The sequence below is a fragment of the Musa acuminata genome, unplaced genomic scaffold (assembly GCF_036884655.1).
Source record: "Musa acuminata AAA Group cultivar baxijiao unplaced genomic scaffold, Cavendish_Baxijiao_AAA HiC_scaffold_1138, whole genome shotgun sequence".
In the NCBI taxonomy this organism is placed as follows: Eukaryota; Viridiplantae; Streptophyta; class Magnoliopsida; order Zingiberales; family Musaceae; genus Musa; species Musa acuminata.
In genome coordinates, this window is record NW_027021350.1 from 4,548,944 (window position 1) to 4,574,432 (window position 25,489).

Consider the following 25,489-nt stretch of genomic DNA (forward strand, 5'->3'; position numbering starts at 1 on the left):
ATCAAGTCGATGTCATGCTCTTTTTGTTCTTCTTAATTTGAAAGTGTTTCTTTCTTGCTTGTCGTTGACATATACTTCACATAACTTTGATGGGCTATCAATTTCACAATATTATTGTCACCATATTATACTTGAAGTTTCAAAGTCTTAAATTTAAGTAAGTATATCTAAGATACCATAATGTAGAAGTGGTTTCAATATCAGTTTTAAAATCATTTGACCAATCAAATATGCATAAATGTAAAGGAAACATTTTGTTCTTCACCATTTTCACATCTGAGTAGTTGCCCGAAACTCACAATATTATTTTTTATATTAGGAACATAATAAACATTTGAAACATATATTTTTTTATCATTATTAAATCTAAGAAAAATTTTACCTTTGCCTTTTACAAGTCTTTGAGATAGGTCACAAAATGTAATGTTCTTGGAATTACTTGTATCCATTTATGAAAATAGTTCTTTGATGCCACACAAGTGATTTGAAGCTCCTATATCTAGATACTAGGTTATAAACTGGTCTTCCTTCAAATTATTACAAGTTATTAACAAAACTTGATTTTGGTTCTTTTCTTTCTCAACAAAACTTCATACTATGTCATAGATTAATCTTTCTTCAAATTATTATTATAAGTTATTAGGAGTATGTCCATGCCTTTTGTAAACAAAGCATTGAATTTCAGACCTTTTAGAATTTTTATCACGTCCACGACCTCGGTCACATCCTCAACCATAACCTTAGCCTTTTCGGCTAAAATTTTTTCTATCACCTTCATTGTTTTGAGATTTTTAATTAGTTTGATTTCTGTAACTTCTTCCTCTTTGTCCACTACCTTTTTCTCTTCGAGATTTTAATTTACATTTATTTTCGAGAGTAAACGTTTATAGTGTTTACTATATATATTTTTCTTCTCCTCTTTTTGTAAGTCTTTATTTATAAACTTGAAGAAAACCTATTAGTTATTCTAAAGATATTTGTTCTAAGTCTTTAAACTCTTTAATCACTATAAAAATAAAATCAAACTTTGGATATAGAGATTTTAGTACTTTTTTTCTATTACTCTTTCATCACTTATTTGTTCACCATTTTGTCTCATTTAATAAATAATAGAAATGACTTTTGAGAAGTAATTAGAAATAGATTTAGAAATATCTTATTGTAATTTTGCAAAATCAACTAGTAAAACTTATAGACGAAGCTATTTTACTTGATCCACACCACCAAATACTTTTGAAGTATTTAATAGAGTGATGACTTCAAACATTATATCATCAGGCCCTTAGAAGATTGTGAACAAAATCATTTTCTCTTTTCTTCTATTTTTTGAGTTATTTTTTTATTTCTATATTGATTGCTCATTCTATTGAACTTGATTCAACAAATTCGTATTCTACAAACTCTCATACATCTTTGAGAGTCTAGAAGAACATTTATTTAGATTTACCATATTGATAAAACGAAGAGTGAAATGATAGAAACAAGGAAAACATATCTCAATTAGTATTATATGATGCCTATTTATATATGATGAATGAGAGGATTTCCTCAACAGAGCATCATGATTTCCTCGTGCAGTTGAGAAAATCTCATCTCAGTTGAGAAAATCTCTTTGTTATCACATATCATAATTTTCTTTTGTTAATCAAAAGATTTAGAGTTGAGTGATGCTTGAAGAAGAGGTCATAACTTAACCTAAGCTCTAATATCAAATGTTTAACTTAAAAAAAGATATGACTATCACACAATGGAAGAGTAAGATGATGACTATCACACAATCTAAAAGTAGGACAAGGCAAAATACTCTATCTTTCACTCAAAACTCTTTACAATTTTAAAATTTTATGTTTCATGACGCAAGGTTTATATAGTCCCATAGACACATTATATTAATTATATTTAAAATAAATCATTCTTTTCTAAAAACCTCTAACCAATAGTTTTTGATTTGTTCTTAGATATTTAATTTATTTTTTCTCTTGATACAAATTGAATTTCTTTATGATAAGTTAATAAGTTTAATTCCAAAACCTCCCTCTCCATGTTAAAAACCCCCACTTGCAATCAGAAGAACAGGAAGAAGGTGGAGGTGTATGGCCGGTGAAATCACAAAGCCAACATTCATGGTTTATAAAGCAAATGATGAGGAAAGGGATGCACGCAAAATTCTCCGATTCCATGGACTACTTTTGATCTCCACTTCTGCACGAAGAAGACTTGACCTGTCAGGCCAATCGACAACGGAATCAACTCCAATAAATGCCAACTTCTTCCACACAGCATGCAAGTCATCTTCTTCATTTCACCAGTAGACATGGAAGACTTGTAAAGTTCTCGAGTCTTGCCCACTCACCTAAGTGGATGGTTACCCGATTGTGTTGAGTAGCTATCCCAATTAACTTTCTTTGGTATATCTTTCCGTATGAAGCACGCTCGTCCATGATATTATTTGACGTCTTTCCTAGACAAAAAAGTTATACCAAGAGGATGCTTCTTAAAGAGGGGGAATACAGTACTCTTTTAGCATCTAGAAAACATATTACGCTGCAGATGAGGCACATTCTGTCCTAAAATTGTCATTATGACAATTCAAGCTTCAACCATCGCATGCAAGTTTCGTTAAGATTATACACTAAATTATGCTTGATGTGCTGCTTAAGATTTGATAGAGCCAATATTCACTTGAAAGAAGAGAAGAAGAGAAAATGATAGATGTTAATTATATCTTGGATAGAATTCATAAATCAAAATTCTATCTAACCATAAAGTTTAATTTATTATTCCAACCACACATAGCAAGCAAGCTGAGTGAGCTATGCCCAATTTATATATCATGGATAATGTGTACCACACATAGCATCCACCTCCACCTTCATCCTGTTCTTCTGACTGTGGCGGCTTGGAGTAGGCAGTTCGGTAGGGAGGGAGATCAAACTGTGCGCCATGGGTTTCCCTTTACGCTTCTTATCGTCATTGTTGTTGTGCCTCTTGGCCCTCCTCCTCCACCGGGCCACGGTGACAAGTGGGTGTTTCAGCATGGAGAGGGAGGCACTGTTGGACTTCAAAGCCGGCATCCACGACACCCATAACCGGCTATCTTCTTGGGTAGGCCAAGACTGCTGCGCATGGGAGGGGGTCATCTGTGGTGCCACCACTGGCCACGTCGTCATGCTCGACCTCCGAAACACAAATATTACAGATAATCGGGCATTACGCGGTGAGAGGATGAACTCGTCATTGCTTGCTTTATCTCATCTGAAGCACTTGGATCTTAGCTTCAATGATTTCAGAGGAATCCGCATACCGGAATTCATCGGCTCCTTCAAGAAACTGAGATACCTCAATCTATCTTCTACATATTTCATGGGAGGAATACCTGCTCGGCTGGGGAACCTTTCGAGCCTCTACGTTCTTGATCTAAGCGATGCTTTAGATTTTGCATCCCATGTTGACAACCTCGACTGGCTCTCCCATCTTACCTCCCTGAAGAACCTGGACTTGAGCTGGTTGAAGCTAACCGGTGCCCCAGATTGGTTCTCATCCGTGAACATGCTGCCATCCCTCCAAGTGTTAAGTATGTTTTACGTTGGTCTCGATACCATCCCTGCTTCTGTTGTCCATGTCAACTTCACCTCCTCTCTTACCGTCCTTGATCTCTCCTATAATCATTTCAACTCCACCTTACCCAAATGGTTGTGGAATATTAGCAGTCTTACCCATCTTGATCTTCATGAATCTGGGTTCTATGGGGTTATTCCTGATGCAATTGGAGTTACCCAAATGGTAGTGGGTTCTATGGGGTTACCTTTTGTGTGCACTCCCTCACCATATGCGGCCCTCCGTACAAGAAGCATCCTCCAGGTTTCGGGGCCTTGCATTTCGGGCTTGGCCCTTTGTGGGAACTCTTCTTCCTTTGTTCGCCCCCGAGCTCCTTCCCTCGAGAATATTTTGGAAGGCGATTGCCTGAAGATTGTTTTCTTTTTCCCAAGTCTTCGGAGGAAATAAAGTCGGTGAGCCTTTCTGCGACAATAATTACCCCGACCATATCGGTGACATTCCTTTGATTTAGTTCTTGTTGAGCCCATGGCTTCAAACCATCGAGAAAGCTGAATAACTTATCCTTCTCGGACATGTCTTGGATGTCTAGCATTAGCACAGAAAATTGCTTTATGTAGTCTTAGATAGAAGTATTTTGGTAGAGTTGTCTCAACTTCCTTCTTGCGATGAACTTGGTATTCTCGGGTAGGAACTGAGTTCTCAACTCTCACTTCAAGTCCTCTCATGTGTCAACTCGACACCAACCTTATTGGATCTCCTCCCAATGGGTTCACCAAAGTTTTGCATCTCCGTTTAGATATATAGTTGCTATGGAAACTTTGGTTTCTTTAGAATCAGGCCTTGTAGCTCGAAAGTATTATTCCATGTCGAATAGAAAATTCTTGAGCTCTTTGGCATCTTTGGCCCCGCCATAACCATGAGGCTCGGGTGCCCTCAAGTTCTGTGGCGACGCAATTCGAGTTTTGCTTCCTCCCACATTTAGCGCTCTTGTGGGCATGGTCACCCTTGAAGTGAGTTCCATCATAACTTCTTGCAAGTGTTGTATGGAATCTTTGGTGTCATCTGACAATCGATCGATTAGGGCCTCAACCTTATCGATCATGGACTCCACTTCTTCTTGCGAGCTCTCTACCCCAACAAGCCTTTGTTGGCCATGGTAGAGTTCCTCCAAGCTCACTTTAAGCACATCCAAGTGGGATTCTACTAAGTCTGTCCTTGTGACTCTTTTTCCCAGTAAACGCTCCAGATTGCGCCTCCTCAGCTCACGGAGAGTAGCCAACTTCTCACTCATCATGTTCACTACCGTGCTCCTCTTGAGTGCCTCCAATAACATAAGAGCGAGTGTGCACATGCAGCACACCTATGGCTGCTTAGGGCAAGGGTCCGGCTTGCCCCGTCTTGCTTGATTCGCCATGATGCTTTGCCATGGCAAAGTTACAAAGTTCCTTCGCTACTCGCTCGAAGTGCTTGCCCGCTCTGATACCACAATGTCATGGCCTTAGTTGGAATTGCCTAAGGCATGGGGCACCCTTGCGGCAAAGACGAGAACTTAGCTTGCGTTGCCTAAGTCGCGCTTCGCCCTTGTGATTTGCATTCGCAAAGATCAGTCGACTTGCAACCTCTCGCAGCTCCCGAAGGACCTGTAAAAAGAGAAAGTTGATTAGTTTGAAGAACGAGTAATGGACAAGTCCCAACGTCTCGCGAAAAGGGGAAGCTTTACAAGCAATTCAGCGAGCACCTTACGTGCATAAGAGAAAAGAGGGAGAGGGGGAAAACAAGGACTTTAGAAGGTTGAACGAACAGCTGCAAGTCCACAAACAACTGCTCACTAGGTGCCGGGTGCGACAATAAGCCTCCGTCAAGGTAACGTGCGAACTTGCGAAAGATTATTCAATGCCCGATACTATACCGAAGCCCCATCCAGCCTTGTGCCACTCGGGTGGTTCCAAGGGGCTGAGATGACTGATGTTTTGTGAGCGAAGGCGGACTATAGAAAACAACCCGTGGCACATGAAAATGGAGCTGTTTTGAGCTGTTTTGCTCGGTTCGGTGAGCGATCATTTTGTAGCACTGTAACTTGTTCGAACATACATTTTTACAAGCAAGATGACTCAAAACCAAGACAAAACATGCTGTCAAACAACTATACATGTAGATGAGAGCAACGAACTATCACGGACTTAGCTGGTTTTGCCTAAGTCGTGCGGCACCCTTGCGTGTCCGTCCGCAAAGATCAGCCTCCTCGAAGCCTCCCATGTCCCTTAGGACCCACAAAAGAGAGAGAACGGGTTAGAGAAAACGCCTCATTCGGGATCCACAAGCAAACATCTCCGAAAACACTTCATAGACAATACAAATTACAAACAGACTTTACAAGCTCTGAACAGTTGCACAACAAAGGGTAAAATGGTCCATTATAGATCAAAAATCTTTCGCACGTGTCCACATGACACAACCTTTATTTACAAACCTAAAGAGGCCACCAACCCAACTAAAATGAGACTATTAAGCCTTCGGCTATCCCTCTACATGCTGTACAAGGCATGAACATACCAAAAGACACGGACATACATAAGCATTACATCAAACATCCTGTTTAGAAGTTTATCCATGACATTCTCCCCCACTTATTCCTTCGACGTCCTCGTTGAAGCCTTTGTCAACACTGCAACTCCTCGCCTTTGCTGAGTCTTCAATTTTCTGCTCCAGCTACAATGCACCTCTTGGCTCCCAGTTGCTCTCCACTGCTATTTTTTAGTAGTCGAACCTTTGATCTGCCATGCTACTTCAACTCACTAATGACTCTGACTCTGGTGTGGGGTTGGCTGAGTTGTGTTGATCCTTGTTGATACCTGCGGATCCCCTAGATGAAGGAAAAGACCATCCTTACTGCGTCAGTCTCTCAAAATTCCTCATGCTGCTTAAATTGGGTGGATGCTTGTTGGAGCTTTAACGAGCATCATCTCGCAAACTTCTGAAGTTTTGGGTCCTTCCTCCATAAAATTTGCTCATTGACTCTTCTTTCACTTTGTTGTCACATTCAAGTAGGTTCGCATCACTTCCGCTTTCGATTGGCATTTCGTTGGGAAATGAAGCGGACAATCTACTCTCAATAGTATTAATCACCGTTGGTGAGGATTTAACAACTATTGTCTTTCAATATCTTCGAAGGGTCTTTGAACTTATGTAGAGCTCCTCTGCTGGATAGATAAGAGAATTGGGGTACTCGGTTTCGCCCATTCTCTTAAGAGTTGAGAAGGCAAAGGTTACTTGACTTCGCCCGCCTCCTCGAGGTTGTACTCCATGCATCAAGCTGGTTACTGGCCTTCGCCTGCTCTTTGCTCATACTTCTGAAGCACTTGAAGTGTTTGCACTCCTTACGTTGAGTTAGCTACTGTGATTCACCTTCTTAATGCCATCAAACTTCTGGAATACGGGAAGTTTTCACCCCAACTTGGAGTAATTCTCTAATAGCTGAGGTCGCCTCTGGGATTGTATCGTCTTCTCCATCAACCTTGCCGCCTACTCCCCTGAGTAGCGAAGGTACAGTACCACGTATTGCCTGCTTCGTTCCTTGGTCGTGCACTCTTGCATGACCCGAAGTCCTTCACTTTCGGCTATCTTGATGAGAAACTTGTTGACACCGGTCTTACGAAATTTCTTGGCCTCTGCCCTTCGGCCTTGTCTCGATACTTGGAGATTGCCTCTGTATGCTCCACCTCCTCGGCCCTTTTCACGACCAAGCGCTCTCCCTCCATGAGAGCAAGGGATCAATGACTTTCACGGAAGTCCTGCCTCTGCGGTACCATGGCGCTACCATGCCCATGGCCCTACTATCCGTCGCCTCGCATCTGCATCCCTTTTCTTCACGATCAATAGATATGTCTCCTTGGCACTCCTCTGAGTCCACCTACATTCTAACTGATGCTTGATTTTGGGTAGCTAAGTCCCTCTGGACTCGTCGTCGCTTCTTTGCCCCTTTCGACCCCCTGCTTCAAAACCTCTTTGTTCTCCAAGCAGCTCTCCTTTGGTCGATAGAAAGACAGACTGCAACTCCCATGCATGGCCTTTGCCATTGCATTATAGGGTTTGCATCGATTCTATTCTCCTTAGCTTCCTTGGTAGCAACGTTCGCTTACTCGACCTTATTCTCTGACTTGCCAGGCTCCCTTAAGCGAATATGAGCTCTGGAGCAATCCAACTCTCCAGCTGCTTCGATCATACCTCTGCATGATCAAGTCCCTCCCACGGGACTCACTAGTACTTGCATTCGAACTTTTCCCTTGGCGGAATGCAGCCCCCATATGCTGATGACCAAGGTTTTCATCCGATGCAAAATTCGATGCACGCACGGAAGACCCGCCTCTGCGGTACCATGGCCTTCACTCCTTGAATCCATAGCCCTTCTTGCTATCGTGTTGTTTACCGAAGTGGAGCTTCCAGTAGCTCTCGATCATACCTCCCTATGATCTAGTCCCTCACGGGACTATGTCGTGTGTATCGCATTGCCACGAACTGTTCCACCATGATCCGCTGCACCATGTCGCCTCCTGATGATATCTCTATTGCATTCTGATCCTTGTGGGATGAACTCGAATTATGAACCCTTCATGTGTGGCCTCTGCCAGTACAACGCAGGGTCTCTTCCACCTTCGATTTTGTTCGCTCCTTTGGCAATCGATCTTTATCCACCCACTCTTGGGTCACACCTAGATGAAGCACCGCTCTAGGACAGTCCATCACCTAGTAGCTCCCGAAGTCCACCGACTTCACTGTAATTTGCGCACCATTGTCTGGATCCTGGGCCTCTGCCCCTACCAGCACAATCTCCGCTACGCATTGCTTCCTACCTAGCAACTTGACTGGCAACACTGTGGCATATTCTTCAAGAGTACTCGCCTCTACGTCCTCTTGCCCCGTGCTAAGGCCTTCCGAACCCAACTTCGCCTTCGCAAATTGGGTCGCCTTATTTCCTCCATTAAATGCTTTTCCGAGATAAGGTGTATGTGCCTAGAAGCTCCCTTCGTCTTTGGCACTATGCAAGATGAGTCCGCTCCATCAGAATGAAGGACCCATGGAACAACATGATCCTACTCTTGCCTTCGCAAGAGTTCATGTCCTTGACCTCTGTCTAAGGAAAGCACTGTGCCTCTGCTCCATGTTCCAACTTCTATGCTAGCTCCCTTCATGCGGCTTGGGTACTTCGCCAAGTTACACCCAAGTTGCTCCGCTCCTCATTTTTGCATTGAGTCGATGGTGGCCCTCGCGCCCACCATTCCACGGGTCAGCCCTCCCTTAAGTCTGATCTCCATATCGACTCCAAGTGTGCCTTCATTTGTGTTGCTTTGGGTCGCTCCCCCACTTGATCTCGCAATGCATCTACCAATGCATTCTCTCGAGCGAGATCATGCGATAACTCCTCACCACTTGCTTAGTCCATTGAGCTTCGTGGAGTTGTTGTTTGTCGAGGTACTCCTCCTCAACATGTGAGGCACGTCCCACATGATTCTCCCTCTGGAGAGCCGGGACTTATCCCTCTTGGATAACTATCCCATTGGGGTAACATCTCTCTTCGTTTCGGAGACCGCCATTCCCTTGGACTACTCCGATCTGCTGAACAAACTGTGCATTATTCTGCCTCCTGCAAACGCACTTACTAGATTGCGACTCCACATCAATACAGTCCCCGCTCCACCACTCAAGGCCTAGCAACATGCTGAACTCGTTACACACTTCAGCCTCCTATGGACGTATCTTTCACATGCCGAAGAGAAAGTTTCAATGCTCCATGGCGCCGAGTTTCGGTCACCTTAGGATGGCCGCGAACATTCCATCGTCCGCATACAAGCCCATGCATGAGTACCGAATTCTTTGAGTTAGCAATTCCCCTCACCTCTGTGAGCTTTGCACAACTCTTTCGATTGCTGAGCAACTCATTCCACCTTGCATGGTCTCATCCTTTACCAAGCGCCTCGCTTGCCTTGAGGACCATCAAGTATTGTTGTCAACGTTGAGCCGTAGCTCAAACTCAGCCATCCCAACCTTTATGCGCTCCGCATTCTTCCAAGCTTGCCTGTTCTTGTGGTGCCTCTTACGCGAAGGGTTGGCCATTCCTCTGAATGCCAATGTCAGATGCCCGCTCCTCCGAGCGACTCCTTTTCCCTACATCTCCATGCCTGTTTTCCCCCCAAACGGTCGCGCGTGTGCTGACTGCCCTCAACACAGCCCCGCTAGGTCCCCCACGTTTACATGCTAAGTGTTTCTATGAGTATTTGTCCCGCTCTGATACCATCTGTCACAGACTTAGTTGGTTTTGCCTAAGTCGTGCGATACCCTTGCGTGTCCGTCCGCAAAGATCAGCCTCCCTGAAGCCTCCCATGTCCCTTAGGACCCACAAAAGAGAGAGAACGGGTTAGAGAAAACGCCTCATTCAGGATCCACAAGCAAACATCTCCGAAAATACTTCATAGACAATGCAAATTACAAACAGACTTTACAAGCTCTGAACAGTTGCACAACAAAGGGTAAAATGGTTCATTACAAACTAAAAATCTCTCACACATGTCCACATGACACAACCTTTATTTACAAGCCTAAAGAGGCCACCAACCCAACTAAAATGGGACTATTAAGCCTTCGGTCGTCCCTCTACATGCTGTACAAGGCATTAACATACCAAAAGACATGGACATACATAAGCATTACATCAAACATCCTGTTTAGAAGTTTATCCGTGACAGAACGGTTCGTTGAACGGAGTTGTTGCAGGTGCGTGATGACCGTTCGTGTATATAAGTTATTTATAATTTATTCACAAGTTAATGATACCTGAAATGATATTTGATTTTTGGATAGTCGATGTCCTATTCATATGTTAAGCATAAGATCAATGTTTAGAGATCTTGATTTTTGGATTGGGTTGGCTCAATCCAAGCCCAATTACGTGCTAACTACGATTCCTAAGACATATTCTAAGCTAAACAAAGTCCGTAAGTCTATTCTTCTATCGAGCTTCCGGCGAACTTTCGACGAACTTCCAACGATCTCTCAGCAATGTTCCGACGGACTCCCGATAAGTTCCTGGACTTCACGACGATCTTCTTGGCAAGTTCCGATGAGCTTCTCTGGCAAGCTCCGAGACTTCTCGACTGGTTCCTCCAGAACTTCCGACGAACGTTTGGACTTCCGATGAACTCTCGAACTCCCAACGTGATTCGATCTTGACTTCGAGACTTCATTTTGCTTCATGCCTTGCTATCGTAGTTAATCCTGCACATGTAAAATAAACTTCGATCTAAACAATTAATACTAAGTATTAATCAAGTTGTCCAGCATGTCTTTGGTCCCTAAACGCTTCGTCCAATTCTTCGGCTCATCATCCCCTCTTGCGACCTATTGCCCAATCGGCTAATTGACTCCATAACTCCAATATTCTTGGCGTCATTTTCACTCTTCTTGGCCCGATACCTAAATCGATGGCCCGAAGCCTTCTGTCGATACGTCGACCGATCCACCGGCCCGACGTTCAATCTTCTAACATGTTCCTCTGGCCCAAAATGATTTTTTCTACTTTAATTGTCTCATTCTGATCGAAGCATCCTATGTCACTCAAAACACAGATTAAAATATAAATACTTATCGATTAGTTTCATCATCAAAATCCGAGATTCAACATATCACCGGTCAAATCACAAAGCTAACATACATGGTTTGAGGAAAGGGATGAACGCAAAATTCTCCCATTCCATAGACTATTTATGGTGCCTATTGATAAAACGAAGAGTGAAATGATAGAAACAAGGAAAACACATCTCAATTAGTAATATATGGTGCCTATTTATATATGATGAATGAGAGGATTTACTCAATGGAGCAGCGAGATTTCCTCGTGCAGTTGAGAAAATCTCATCTGCTATGCAGTTGAGAAAATCTCTTTGTTATCACATGTCATAATTTTTATATCAAATGTTGAACTTTATAGTAAAAAGAGATATGAATATCACACAATGGAAGAGTAAGATAATGGCTATCACACAATTGAAAAGTAGGACAAGGCAAAATACTCTATCTTTCACTCAAAACTCTTCACAATTTTAAAACTTTATGTTTCATGACCCAAGGTTTATATAGTCCCGTAGATACATTATATTAATTATATTTAAAATAAATCATTCTTTTCTAAAAACCTCTAACCAATAGTTTTTGGTTTCTTCTTAGATATTTAATTTATTTTTTCTCTTGATACAAATTGAATTTCTTTATGATAAGTTAATAAGTTTAATTCCAAAACCTCCCTCTCCATGTTAAAAACCCCCACTTGCAATCAGAAGAACAGGAAGAAGGTGGAGGTGTATGGCCGGTGAAATCGCAAAGCCAACATTCATGGTTTATAAAGCAGCAACTGATGAGGAAAGGGATGAACGCAAAATTCTCCGATTCCATGGACTACTTTTGATCTCCACTTCTGCACGAAGAAGACTTGACCTGTCAGCCCAATCGACAACGAAATCAACTCCAATAAATGCCAACTTCTTCCACACAGCATGCAAGTCATCTTCTTCATTTCACCAGTAGACATGGAAGACTTGTAAAGTTCTCGAGTCTTGCCCACTCACCTAAGTGGATGGTTACCCGATCGAGTTGAGTAGCTATCCCAATTAACTTTCTTTGGTATATCTTTCCTTATGAAGCACGCTCGTCCATGATATTATTTGACGTCTTTCCTAGACAAAAAAGTTATACCAAGAGGATGCTTCTAAAAGAGGGGGAATACAGTACTCTTTTAGCATCTAGAAAACATATTACGCTGCAGATGAGGCACATTCTGTCCTAAAATTGTCATTATGACAATTCAAGCTTCAACCATCGCATGCAAGTTTCGTTAAGATTGTACACTAAATTATGCTTATGTGCTGCTTAAGATTTGAGAGAGCCAATATGTTAGGACTCTAGCTTGGAGAGTTCTAATTGAGAGGGACATTCTGTTAGGACTCTACCTAGGAGAGTCCTAATTGAGAGGGGCATTCATGTATGAGGTGTTTTCTTAGAGAAGAATTAGGAGTTGTAAGGGAATAGGAGTCTTGACTAGGAGTCCTACTAGGAGTTGGTTAGAAGTAAGAGTCTTAAGTAGGAGTCATATTAGGAGTTAGGGTTTAGAAGCCCTATAAATAGCCATGTATTCCTTCTTTTTTGATAAGTAATAGATGAATCTTTTTTGCAGCCTTTGAGCAGCAACTTGGAGGGAGGAACCCCTATAGAGTTCCAAGGAGGCCGATCCTCTAAAGAGATCAACCCCAAGTTTAGAATCTGCAAGGATTCTAACACCTGGTATCAGAGCAGCGTTCTTGGCGTCTCGCTGCCCTTCCACAGCCATCCATCAACCCTCCACAACCGTCCAAAGCAATTCCCACAATTGCTTAAAAGATAATCGCCGAATTTCGTTATCATCTCCACCACCACGGATCATCCCTTGATCTCCCCGTGATTTGCAACAGGTTCTGGTTTTCTACCTTACTGCTGCTGCAATTTAGTTATCCTTATTTGAAAATCCCAAAAAAATTATTCCTATATTGCTGCATAAACTTTTCGTCATAAAGTTTTCATCTCTACGACGAAAAATACATTGCAGAATTCCAACCGTATATCACTGTCTGTTTGATCTTGCTACTATGTTTTTTCTATCCAAATCTCCACAAAATTTTATGACATCTTTGACACTTCCTAACAGCAGATTTCCCTTTGGTTTTGTCAAAAAATTCTCAATATAAACCATTGATATTTTACATCTAATCTGCTATACTTGAAAATCTGCACCGTAAAATTTCAGCCGCATAGCACTGATTTTTTGATCTTGATACTATGTTGTTTCTATCCAAATCTCTATGAAATTTTTATGATAGCTTTGACACTTCCTATTAGTGGATTTCCCTTTGGTTTCATCAAAAAATTCTCAATATAAACTTTTGATCTTTTACGTCCAATCTGCCATACTTAAAAATCTGTGCTGCAGAAAATTTCAGCCGCATATTGTTGCCTTAACCCATCTATTTGCAATCTTTTTTGAATGAAATTTCTTATACACTTCATAGATCATCTTGGCTTCCATCTAAGATTGATCTATTGAGGAATTAATCTCTAAAACCGATTTTGTGTTGCTGTAAATTTTCATCGTAAATTGCTGAAATTTTTCGACGAGAATTCTGCTATCGCAACTTGCACTAATTTCCTTACTGTTATACTGCCAAAATTTTCTTGATTAAATTAGTCATCCTTGCTGTCATATAAACTGTGATTTTGCTATCAATTCCCTCCTCAATTCTCTCAAGTTTTTGGTGGAAATTACATCGAGAAACCGTTGTTTCTTCGATGATAATTCTACTCTTACAAGACAGCACATACTTGCTGCAACTTCCACCGATTTCTCTCAAACCTTTGCTGCCATCTACCACAGATCCAAAACTTTCATCCACAGCCCTAAAACTCCACCAAACCACACCCTCAAACTGCACCCAAAACAGCCACAAAACAAGCCTAAATCGTAGCCTACATCCACCGATCCACCAACCCTTTCGACCATCACTTCTCACAACCTATACATGCCTTTAACCTGACAACAAAAGAGAGATCTTAACATCATAGATTTGGAGGCATATACTATGGCATCTAAGGAGGTAATCGATGCTAAATTCGAAGCCTTGGAGGTGCGAATGGAGGATAAGATTCGGACGCTCTTTACCGAACTCAGATTGGGCCGACTACTAAGCCCGAAAAAATCATATCACGGAGAGAGCTTTGCCCAATCACACCAGGCCCGAAGAGATGAGTTCCAAGAGAGGGGAGGCTCTATGATCGATCCCAACTATCCATGCATAAGGGTGGACTTCCCTAGATGGGAAGAAGGAGACCCGATTGGTTGGATCTTGTACGCGGAGCGATATTTTCGGTACCACAAAACCGCGGATGCATCTATGGTGAAAATTGTAGCTATACATCTTGAAGGGGATGCTATACAGTGGTTTGACTGGTTTGAACATACTTATGGAGTCCTTTCATGGCAACAATTCAAAGAAGGACTGCTGATCCGCTTCAGACCAACCGATTACGAGAATATTGACGGACAACTAGCAAGGATCCGACAAACCTCCACCATTCAGGAGTACCAAACCAGGTTTGAAAGGTTATCTAATCAAACTCTTGATTTGTCTCAAAAACAGCTAATGAGGACCTTTATTGAGGGCTTGAAGCCGGAGATCCGAGGAGAAGTTAAAGCACGACAACCGTACACGCTTATGGCAGCCATCTCTTTCGCACGACATCAAGAGGAGCAATTGAACCATGAAGCTCGAAGGACTAGGGTCACTCCTCAACCAGTAATATTGAAGCCCTTAGCCCCCCCTACTGTTGACCGAGTCCCTGCACCAAAAAGGTTGACAAGAGAAGAGTTTCAGGAGCGATCTGCGAAGGGGTTATGTTGGCATTGCGACGAGCCGTGGAGCCATGAGCATCGCTGTAGTAAAGGGAGACTTTTTATCATTGAACCAGTAGAAGAAGAGGTCATTGAACATCCAGAAGAGAGCATTGAACATAAAGAAGAAGATGTAGAAGAAGAGCCACAACCGACCGAAGTTACGGTACATGCACTAGCCAGCTACTCAAACCCGCAAATGATGAAAGTTGGAGGCCTTCTCAAACAACAACCGATCACTGTTTTTATCGACACGGGCAGCACTAATAATATCCTAAACAGTAAGGTTGCTATCCGAATGGCATTACCTATCGAGAATCGTTGCAGGTTTGATATTAAGGTCACCGACAGACGGATTTTGAAGTGTGATCGTAGGCGCCCGCAGGAGAAACTATTGCTGCAGGACCAAGAGATAATTGCAGATTTCTTCCTTCTCCCTCTTGATGATCATGAGACCATGCTCAGAATTAAATGGTTGACAACATTAGGTGATTTTTCTTGGAATTTTATGAAACTAATTATGAAATTTTATAGTAAAGAGAAACAGGTGATACTGCACGGGAAACGTGGGGGCGACGTAACGATGATTTGCACACAACAAATGAAGAAGGTTTTGCATAAAGTATGCAGTGGCTTTTTAGTACAACTTGAGCAGCAAACTAAGGGAGAGCCAACAAAATTGGAAGATCCAAATCTACTTCGTTTGCTTGCTGAATTTTCAGATATATTTGACGAACTATGCAACCTACCTCTTACCCATCGGCATGATCATTGTATAACGATTCTTCCAGGCCAATCTCCAGCAAATGCTCAGCCATATCAGTATCCACATCTCCAGAAGGATGAAATAGAAAGGATTGTAAAAGAGATACTCAAAACAGGAGTTATTCGGCCATGTTGTAGCCCCTACTCTTCACCGGTGCTCCTCATACGAAAGAAGGATGGAATATGGCGATTATGTGTTGATTACCGAGCTCTCAATGGCATAACCATCAAGGATAAATACCCTATTCCAGTAGTATATGAGTTGCTAAGGGAGCACAAATCTTTACACAGCTGGACCTTCGATCCGGGTATCATCAAATACGAGTATGCGAAGAAGACATACCGAAAACCACCTTTTGAACACACAACAACCACTATGAATTTTTGCTTTCTTCATAAGAAGGTGGAATATCTTGGGCATATCATATCAGAGGAAGGTGTGGCAGTAGACCCCTTCAAAATTGGAGCAATGCAAAACTGGTTGACCCCGTGGAACATAAAATTGCTACATGGCTTTCTGGGTTTAACATGCTACTACTCCAAGTTCATGAAAAACTATGGAGAGATCAGTGCACCACTTACTTTCTTACTGAAAAAAGATGTCTTCCAATGGTCGAACAGAGCCTCCACAGCCTTCGACAAACTTAAGGCAGCCATGACGACGACACCAGTGCTAACACTACCAGATTTCAACCGACCCTTCATTATTGAGGCCGACGCATCTGGAGTCAGAATTGGAGCCATTCTCATGCATGATGGTCGACCACTCATATACACTAGTAAGGCATTATCTCCCTCCCATCAAAATAAGTCAACATATGATAAGGAGATGCTCGCCATTGTGCGCACAGCAACGAGGTGGAGACCCTACTTGATTGGCCGACGATTTCAAATTAAAACTGACCATAAAAGCCTTAATTACTTTTTGGAGCGAAAAATATCATCCCCTGAGCAGCAAAAAAGGGTAATAAAACTTCTTGGATTTGATTATGAAATAACTTACAAAAAGGGGAAAGAGAATGTTCTTGCAGAAGCGCTTTCGCAGCTACTTGAGCAAGCTGAATTTTCGATCGTTTTACTTCCAACCAGCGACTTCCTTGAGGATATTAAGATGGAACGGAAGGAAGATTCGGAGACCAGTAAGATACAAAAAAAATTAGAGGAAGCACCAAGCTCCGTGGCTCATTACAATCGGGACTCAAAAGAATTATGCTATAAGGGACACATTGTGCTTGTGACAAATTCTACTTGCATCTTCAATAGCAGATTTTGGACAAAGTTATTCCATATGCAGGGTACAAAATTGAAAAGGAGTATGACATATCACCCACAAACCATCAGCCAGCAGGAAGTTTTAAATAGGTGCTTGGAGACAGCCCAAAGTCACCCACCAAATATGACTACCCAAAGAGAACTCCAAACCCAGCCAAGTGCCATTATTGATCGACGGATCGTGACTCGACGACGACGACCCACTAATGAAGTGCTAATACAGTGGGCGAACCTACCAATAAAAGATGACACTTGGGAGAACTATAACGACTTGAAGATCAAATTCCCAGAATTCACAAATCATCAGCCTCGAGGACAAGGCTGATTTGAAGAGGGCGGGTCTGTTAGGACTCTAGCTTGGAGAGTCCTAATTGAGAGGGACATTCTGTTAGGACTCTACCTAGGAGAGTCCTAATTGAGAGGGGCATTCATGTAGGAGGTGTTTTCTTAGAGAAGAATTAGGAGTTGTAAGGGAATAGGAGTCTTGACTAGGAGTCCTACTAGGAGTTGGTTAGAAGTAAGAGTCTTAAGTAGGAGTCCTATTAGGAGTTAGGGTTTAGAAGCCCTATAAATAGCCATGTATTCCTTCTCTTTTGATAAGCAATAGATGAATCTTTTTTGCAGCCTTTGAGCAGCAACTTGGAGGGAGGAACCCCTATAGAGTTCCAAGGAGGTCGATCCCCTAAAGAGATCAACCCCAAGTTTAGAATCTGCAAGGGTTCTAACACAATATTCACTTAAGAAGAGAAGAAGAGAAAATGATAGATGTTAATTGCAAGTCAAATTGTAGTTTGTGTGGCGCATCCTTATGTTCATAAAAGTTAATTTTTCTATTTAGAACTCTTATCTAAATTCTAATTTACCGCAAGTCAAAGTCTTCTTGGCCAGAGCGACGTGTAGAAAAAGAATCCATGGAATGTAGCTTAGGGATGTGAGGCTTCTCACCACTCATCTTCTCTGCATCAATCAAGTCACCGCTCGTCTGTCAAACAGTGCTTATCCCACCGATTGAGACCGATGCTATCAGTTTCCAAAATACTGTATTAATCATGGCGGCTTTCATCCTTAGGTATCTATCGTTTTACCCCGACGATGATGGAACAAAAACTTGGCCCTTACTCTTACGTCACATGATGTTATGTTGAAAGTGACGATAGAGAAAAAAAATAAGGAAGCGAGTTCAAAATTCAAAATTATGTATTTAATATAAAAACTTTAATCTATTTTAATTCATCTCTCATCTCAAATTTTATACCTAAAGTATTACTTTACATGAGCTCTTATTTTATAAAGGGTAAACTTAAGGTTTCAATTTTAATTATATCTTGGATAGAATTCATAAATCAAAATTCTATCTAACCATAAAGTTTAATTTATTATTCCAACCACACATAGCAAGCAAGCTGAGTGAGCTATGCCCAATTTATATATCATGGATAATGGGTACACCACACATAGCATCCACCTCCACCTTCATCCTGTTCTTCTGACTGTGGCGGCTTGGAGTAGGTAGTTCGGTAGGGAGGGAGATCAAACTGCGCGCCATGGGTTTCCCTTTACGCTTCTTATCATCATTGTCGTTGTGCCTCTTGGCCCTCCTCCTCCACCGGGCCATGGTGACAAGTGGGTGTTTCAGCATGGAGAGGGAGGCACTGTTGGACTTCAAAGCCGGCATCCACGACACCCATAACCGGCTATCTTCTTGGACGGGTCACCACTGTTGCACATGGAAGGGAGTGACCTGCGACACCACCACTGGCCACGTCGTCATGCTCGACCTCCGGAATACGTTTGATCGGGCATTAGGCGGTGAGAGGATGATGAACTCGTCATTGCTTGCTTTATCACATCTGGAGCGCCTGGATCTTAGCTTCAATGATTTCAGTGGGATCCGCATGCCGGAATTCATCGGCTCCTTCAAGAAACTGAGATACCTCAATCTATCTTCTACACGATTCATGGGAGGAATACCTGCTCGGCTGGGGAACCTTTCGAGCCTCTACGTTCTTGATCTAAGCGTTGCCTTATACGTCGATGATTATGGAAACGGATATCCCGTCGACAACCTCGAGTGGCTCTCCCATCTCACGTCCTTGAAGCACCTGGACTTGAGCTGGTTGAACCTAACTGGTGTCCCAGATTGGTTCTCATCCGTGAACATGCTGCCATTCCTCCAAGTGTTAACTATGTATGCCGCTGGTCTCAATACCATCCCAGCTTCTGTTGTCCACGTCAACTTCACCTCCTCTCTTACCGTCCTTGATCTCTCCACTAATAATTTCGACTCCACCTTACCCAAATGGTTGTGGAATATTAGTGGTCTTACCCATCTTGATCTTCATGAATCTGGGTTCCATGGGGTTATTCCTGATGCAATTGGAGACTCGAGGGTACCGTACCGAGATCCATGGTTGATCTCCGTAGACTGAAAGAATTACATATGTTGGACAACCAATTGACAGGAAATTTGAGCGATTTGCTAGAGCAAATGACGAATCTCATCATTTTGGATCTCGAATATAATTTATTCAACGGTTCGATGCCTTCCTCCGTTGGTAAGTTCTCAAATCTCACTGAATTGTATCTCCGTGGAAATTCTCTTGGAGGTGTCATTTCAGAAGTTCATTTTGAGAATCTTACGAGATTGCAAGTGTTGGACTTGTCTTACAACCCCATCACCATATCTATTGGGCAGAGTTGGGTCCCCCCTTTCCAACTCAGATTACTAGATTTAACCAATTGTCAGTTGGGACCTCAATTTCCAGAATGGTTGCAGTTTCAAACACAGATAGAAGAATTATTTTTGAAAGACTGTAAAATTGCAGGGACAATGCCCGCTTGGTTTTGGAATATTTCATCTTCTACCATCACAGAGTTAGACCTTTCCAACAACCAAATAGGAGGCAAGCTGCCATCTTCTTTCAAGTTCACCAAGTTGGAAATGTTATATTTATACTCCAACAGATTTGAAGGTCCATTGCCAACGATGCTACCATCTACACTTTATGGTCTATCTCTTTCCAATAATTCCTTTACAGGTCAATTACTGATATGGCCTCATGTTAAATTTGTGTTCATCTCAGATAACATGCTTGACGGTGGCTTATCTTCATCAATCTGCCAATGGACATTTCTCGAATACCTTGACCTTTCGAACAACAAATTACTTGGTGAGATTCCTTATTGTCCGGAGGAGTCATTACAAAATCTTCGATTCTTGAATTTGGGCAACAATCACTTCTCGGGTGAAATTCCACACACGATCGGATTTTTAAGTGAGCTTCAGCTATTGCAACTAAAAAATAACAGTTTTTCGGGTGAGGTTCCTTTGTCATTGAAAAATTGTACAGAGTTACAGTTTCTTGATCTGGCTCAAAATAATCTTGTCGGAAGTATAACGCTATGGATGGGAGAAAATCTACAACAACTGAAAGTACTTCGTCTACGTTCAAATATGTTTTTTGGAGTTATTCCTTGGCAACTTGCTCGATTTGAACAGCTTCAAATATTGGATCTTGCCAATAACAACTTCTCTGGATCAATACCTCACAACATTGGTAATTTAAATACCATGAGATCGACAACACTTTATAATGAATCTTGTGATTATGAATCAGATGTCTTTACAAACGGACAAGATCTTTATTATTTACAATGCAGTATAAAATTTATGAAAAGTATGGATCTTTCGAACAATAGTTTAACCGGAGAGATCCTAAAAGGAATCGGAGATCTTGCAGGACTCAAGAACTTAAATTTGTCAAGAAATCATTTACAAGGTAAAATCCCTTGGGAGATAGGAGGAATGAAATCATTAGAATCCCTTGATCTATCGGTAAATGATCTTTCTGGTAGCATTCCTGAGAGCTTATCGGTTTTATATTCCTTGAGCTACTTGAATTTATCATATAATAATCTTTCGGGAAGGATACCAACTGGTCATCAACTCCAAACACTCAATGATCCATCTATTTATATGGGCAATGCCGACTTATGTGGACCACCAACTTCCAAAAGTTGTTTTAATAATAAAATAACTCAAAATATTATACAAGAGTACAAGAAGGAGATTCCTGAGTGGCTATGGTTCTATATCAGTATGGTATTAGGATATGTGATAGGATTTTGGACCTTTTATGGTATTCTCTTCCTCAAAGATGCATGGAGACATACTTATTTTCATACGATTGATCATATGTATGATTGGTTATGGGTGCAATGGCATTTAATCTTTTGACGATTGTTTAGACTTTAATCCTAAAATTTCTAGTGTGGATGATACAAGACTTTACCGTAGATGGGGAGAAGGTATGTCATCACTCTATTTTTTTTATTTATATGGTATTTTAGATTTGTAGATAGGTATTGATCAATTTCTATGTAATTTGGGTCTTCTTCTATTTGATGTTTGCATAATCATAACATCGTTGGCTCATTGTTTTAAAGTAGAAAAATATTAGAAAAAGAAGAGAACATACAACCGAGTTTCTGTACGAAGATATAGTCTAAAAGTATACTATATTGAATTTAAAGGAACAAACACATTACTTTCAAAATGATAAAATAGATATTATAATTTGACTAGTATGTGTGGATTGGACACAGAGGAAGTGAGGGGTGGCTTTGGCATAGGGAGAAAAGAAAAAGAAAAACAAACGGTGTGAGATTTAATAAGGATGATGTTTTTATATCAAGAGAGTAATATATGATTTTGAATTCCTTTCATTCCCTATCCAAAGAGTAAATAGGACTATAGATTAATTAATCTAAGATCATTGAGTATGTTGTGATCTTAGATAAAAAAATAGTCATTCTCAGATTAAAAAAGAAAATATTATGATTGTTTGTTGGATTGGTTTATATTATTCGAATGATTTAGGAAAAGAAGAAGAATGTCGATCACTATATCAGTTATAATAATCTACGATTAACGTAAGTATGGAATGATTTTGTCTAACTTGTTTTCCAATTTAATAATATATATTTGTTAATAATGAAGTTATGTGATTTGCAAATGTTAAATTGGCTTTTGAAAATAAGATTTTTGATATTACATTTGTTTAAAATAATTAAAATATTTGATTATTATATTTTTGAATGCTATATTGTTGGACATATTTCAAATGATAGGTAAGGAGTTATGCATTGGAATTGGAAGGATATGTCAATATGTTATTTTAAATGATGGTTAATTTTTCAATCTGTTAGTTTTAATTTGGATCTTACCAATTGGGGTTATGTATTACTCGTAAGTTCATAAACTAGTTTCTTATGGGGCATGACATAGGGATAAATATCTTACCTATACATGGAGGTTGAATATGTTTTTGATTCTTGTCATGGGATATAATATGGTTATAGCCATTAGATATATGTCTTTTGTTATAGTTATGACTATTTAATGAATTTTAGATGTGAAAGCTTAGTTATACTTATACTGATTCATAATTAGTAAAATAATCTTTGCATTAAAATGAAATATATCCACTTATGTTTTGTTATACAAACGTTTTCAAAGATTATATTATCTTATGTGCTTGTTACGCTAAAAGTGATGATTTGAAAAGCATGTTTATTCTTTATTTAAGAATAAAAGAGGGTTCAGCATTTATGTATAGTTTTCTAAAATGCATTTATGATAAGTTTTGCTAGTATATGAGTTTTGGTGCTTACTAAGTTGTGGTTGCTCATATCCTTGTTAAAATTTTTCAGATGCCAGTGAGTAGATTGAATTTGGTTATGCATCGAGGCAATAAATTATATCATTTGTGGTTCAAACTCTTGAGACTTGTGATGTAATAATCCATTAGTTTGGTGAACTTATTTGTATTTGAGAGCTCAATATGTCGCTACTATTATATGTGGACATTAAGGGTGTTTTTGTTTTGTATTGCGTAAAATGCATGAATTTTTGGATTTAACAGGTCTTGTAATCGGAGGTGATGGAACTTAAAAAAAAAGAGCCGCTGCAATATTTGAGGTAGTTATAAAATAGAAGTTCTTTAACATTGTTTTTGTAGGTATCAGTTCATTGTTAGTTTCTCTTTCTTGAATTAGTTGATGTGCTTCGACAAATCCAAAGACGTGAGTTAAAAGTTTCTATCGCTAGGATTCCAAATACTATAGATAATGATATAGCGATACTCATCATTCTTAATCGTTGTAGAATTATTATATGATAGTTTAGATATATAAAGGCATGGACTAAAAGTTTTTATTGCTGGTATTCCAAAAGATTATGGATAATAACGTTTTAGAATTATTATTTGGTAGTTTTTTTTTTTCTAATAAGCCTGACATTATCATTTTTTTCTATTTAAAATGATTTGATAACTTTCGTCTATCCGAAGAAAATTAATTTTTTTATAATGTGAGATCAATAAAAGATTTGGATCATCTCCGCTCAAGCCTAATTCTCTTTGTATATCTTCTCCTATTAATATCAAATAATTTATATCTTTTTCTTCTCGAGAGGAATCAAAGTATTTTTCATATAATATTCTCTCTCTTATAATCTAAAGATACGTAGAATATCTGTAGAAAAAATAAACCTCTTACTCTAAGATAATGACATTCCAACCCCTTTAATACTATTCTAATTTAATGGTAAGATTAACCCAAGTCATCCATCCACTCTATATCAGGTATTCCTAATCAAAACAAATATTAAGAGACTCTGAGTATAACTCTAAGATAATGGCATTAGTGTTGTATCTAGTGTTTCAATTTTATATAAGTATTGAGATAAGCTTATGAAAAGATACCTCAAGTATAATTCTCTTTGTATATCTTCTCTTGTTAACATCAAATAAATATTATCTTTTTCTTCGGAGGAATCAAAGTATTTTTCTTCTCTCTCTTAAAATCTAAATATACATAGAATATCTATATAAAAAATAAAGCTCTTCAATACAACTCCTAAGATATTGACATTCCAACTCCTTTAATACTATTCCAATTTAAGGGTAAGACTAACCCAAGTCGTCAATCCACTCTATATCATATCTTCATAATCAAAACAAATATTAAAAGACTCTAAACAAATATTAAAAGACTCTATATTATGCCAAAATCATGAGTTGGACATCCAACTAACAAAGACTCCTCTTATATATATATATATATATATATATATATATATGATATTTATAAAAGAAATAAACCCTTTCAATACGACTCTAATTTAGTGTTAAGACGATGACATCCAAACCCCTTCAATGCTGCTCCAATTTAATAGTAAAAAAGATCCAAGTCATCCGTTTATTCTATATTAGATTTTCCTAGTAAATAAATATTAAGAGACACTAACATAAGAAATAAAGTATGTCAAACACAAATGTTGACTCTATCACTAACATAAGTCCGCCAAAGCCATGAATTGAAATTGAACATCCAACTAACAATAACTCCTTTTTCTCTCTCTCTCTCTCTCTATATATATATATATATATATATATTCTTCACATCTTGTTCTCTTTCTTAAAATCTAAAAATATATATGATATTTATAAAAGAAACAAACCCTTTCAATACGACTTTAATTTAGTGGTAAGACGATGACATCACAACCCCTTCGATGCTACTCCAATTTAATAGTAAGACTGATCTAAATCATTTATCTATTTTATATTAGATTTTTCTAGTAAATAAATATTAAGAGACTCTAACATAAGAAAATAAAGTATGTCAAACACAAACGTTGACTCTATCACTCCGAGTCATCTTTACGTTATGCCAAAGGTGAAATCGACTCCTTTCTCTCTCTCTCTCTCTCTCTCTCTCTCTCTATATATATATATATATATATATATATATATATATATTCTTCACATCTTTTTCTCTCTCTTAAAATCTAGATATATATATATATATATATATATATATATGATATTTATAAAAATAAATAAATCCTTTCAATACAGCTCCAATTTAATGGTAAGATGATGACATCCCAACCTCTTCAATATTGTTTCAATTTAGTAGTAAGAGACTCTAGCAAAAAAAAATTAAAGTCATGTCAAACACAAACGTTCGCTATGTCAGTCGTCGTCGTCTTTACAGTATACCAAAGCCATTGGACATCAATATATGTATGTCAGTCTCTCTCTCTCTCTATATGTACATGTATATGTATGCTGCCTGCTGAAGCAAAAATCTGCGGATGGCATCGAGGAGTTGAGCTTCAGGGAAACGATGAGAAATTTCATCGTCCGAGTCTGCTTAGGATGGTTGGCAGCAGCGATTCTGGTGAATGGTCAGCCAGGTACTTTGCTTGCGATGTGCATAGCTTTTTCTTGTTCTCGAGCAGCACCCATTGCAAGAACATGCTTGTCACCATGGATCTCTCTCTGGTGGTTGCGTTCTCATGCTGACTCCATTTGAATTGCATCAATTGATGATGACCACAGATTTCCAATTTCTCTTCTCTTT

The 25,489-nt window shown here is 39.7% G+C and overlaps 3 protein-coding genes across 3 annotated transcripts; all 3 read left to right on the plus strand.

The window, feature by feature from the left end:
* Window positions 1-2,943: 2,943 nt before the first annotated feature.
* LOC135671159 (receptor-like protein EIX2) lies at window positions 2,944-4,005 on the plus strand. The gene has a single exon (XM_065179112.1). The coding sequence runs from the start codon at window positions 2,944-2,946 to the stop codon at window positions 4,003-4,005; it is 1,062 nt and encodes a 353-aa protein (XP_065035184.1).
* A 14,558-nt stretch (window positions 4,006-18,563) lies between these two features.
* LOC103974915 (receptor-like protein EIX2) lies at window positions 18,564-22,992 on the plus strand. The gene is made up of 2 exons (XM_065179114.1): window positions 18,564-20,678; window positions 22,984-22,992. The coding sequence occupies exons 1-2, from the start codon at window positions 19,467-19,469 to the stop codon at window positions 22,990-22,992; spliced, it is 1,221 nt and encodes a 406-aa protein (XP_065035186.1). The 5' UTR covers window positions 18,564-19,466.
* On the plus strand, window positions 18,604-19,394 carry LOC135671160 (receptor-like protein EIX2). Its single transcript, XM_065179113.1, has 2 exons — window positions 18,604-19,314; window positions 19,377-19,394. Exons 1-2 carry the CDS (start codon window positions 18,604-18,606, stop codon window positions 19,392-19,394), a joined length of 729 nt encoding a protein of 242 aa, XP_065035185.1.
* Window positions 22,993-25,489: the final 2,497 nt, after the last annotated feature.

Bases quoted from the DNA above. Each gene is read 5' to 3' on its own strand.
- LOC135671159 (XM_065179112.1), top strand. From the start codon at position 2,944: ATGGGTTTCCCTTTACGCTTCTTATCGTCATTGTTGTTGTGCCTCTTG.
- LOC135671160 (XM_065179113.1), top strand. From the start codon at position 18,604: ATGGGTTTCCCTTTACGCTTCTTATCATCATTGTCGTTGTGCCTCTTG.
- LOC103974915 (XM_065179114.1), top strand. From the start codon at position 19,467: ATGGTTGATCTCCGTAGACTGAAAGAATTACATATGTTGGACAACCAA.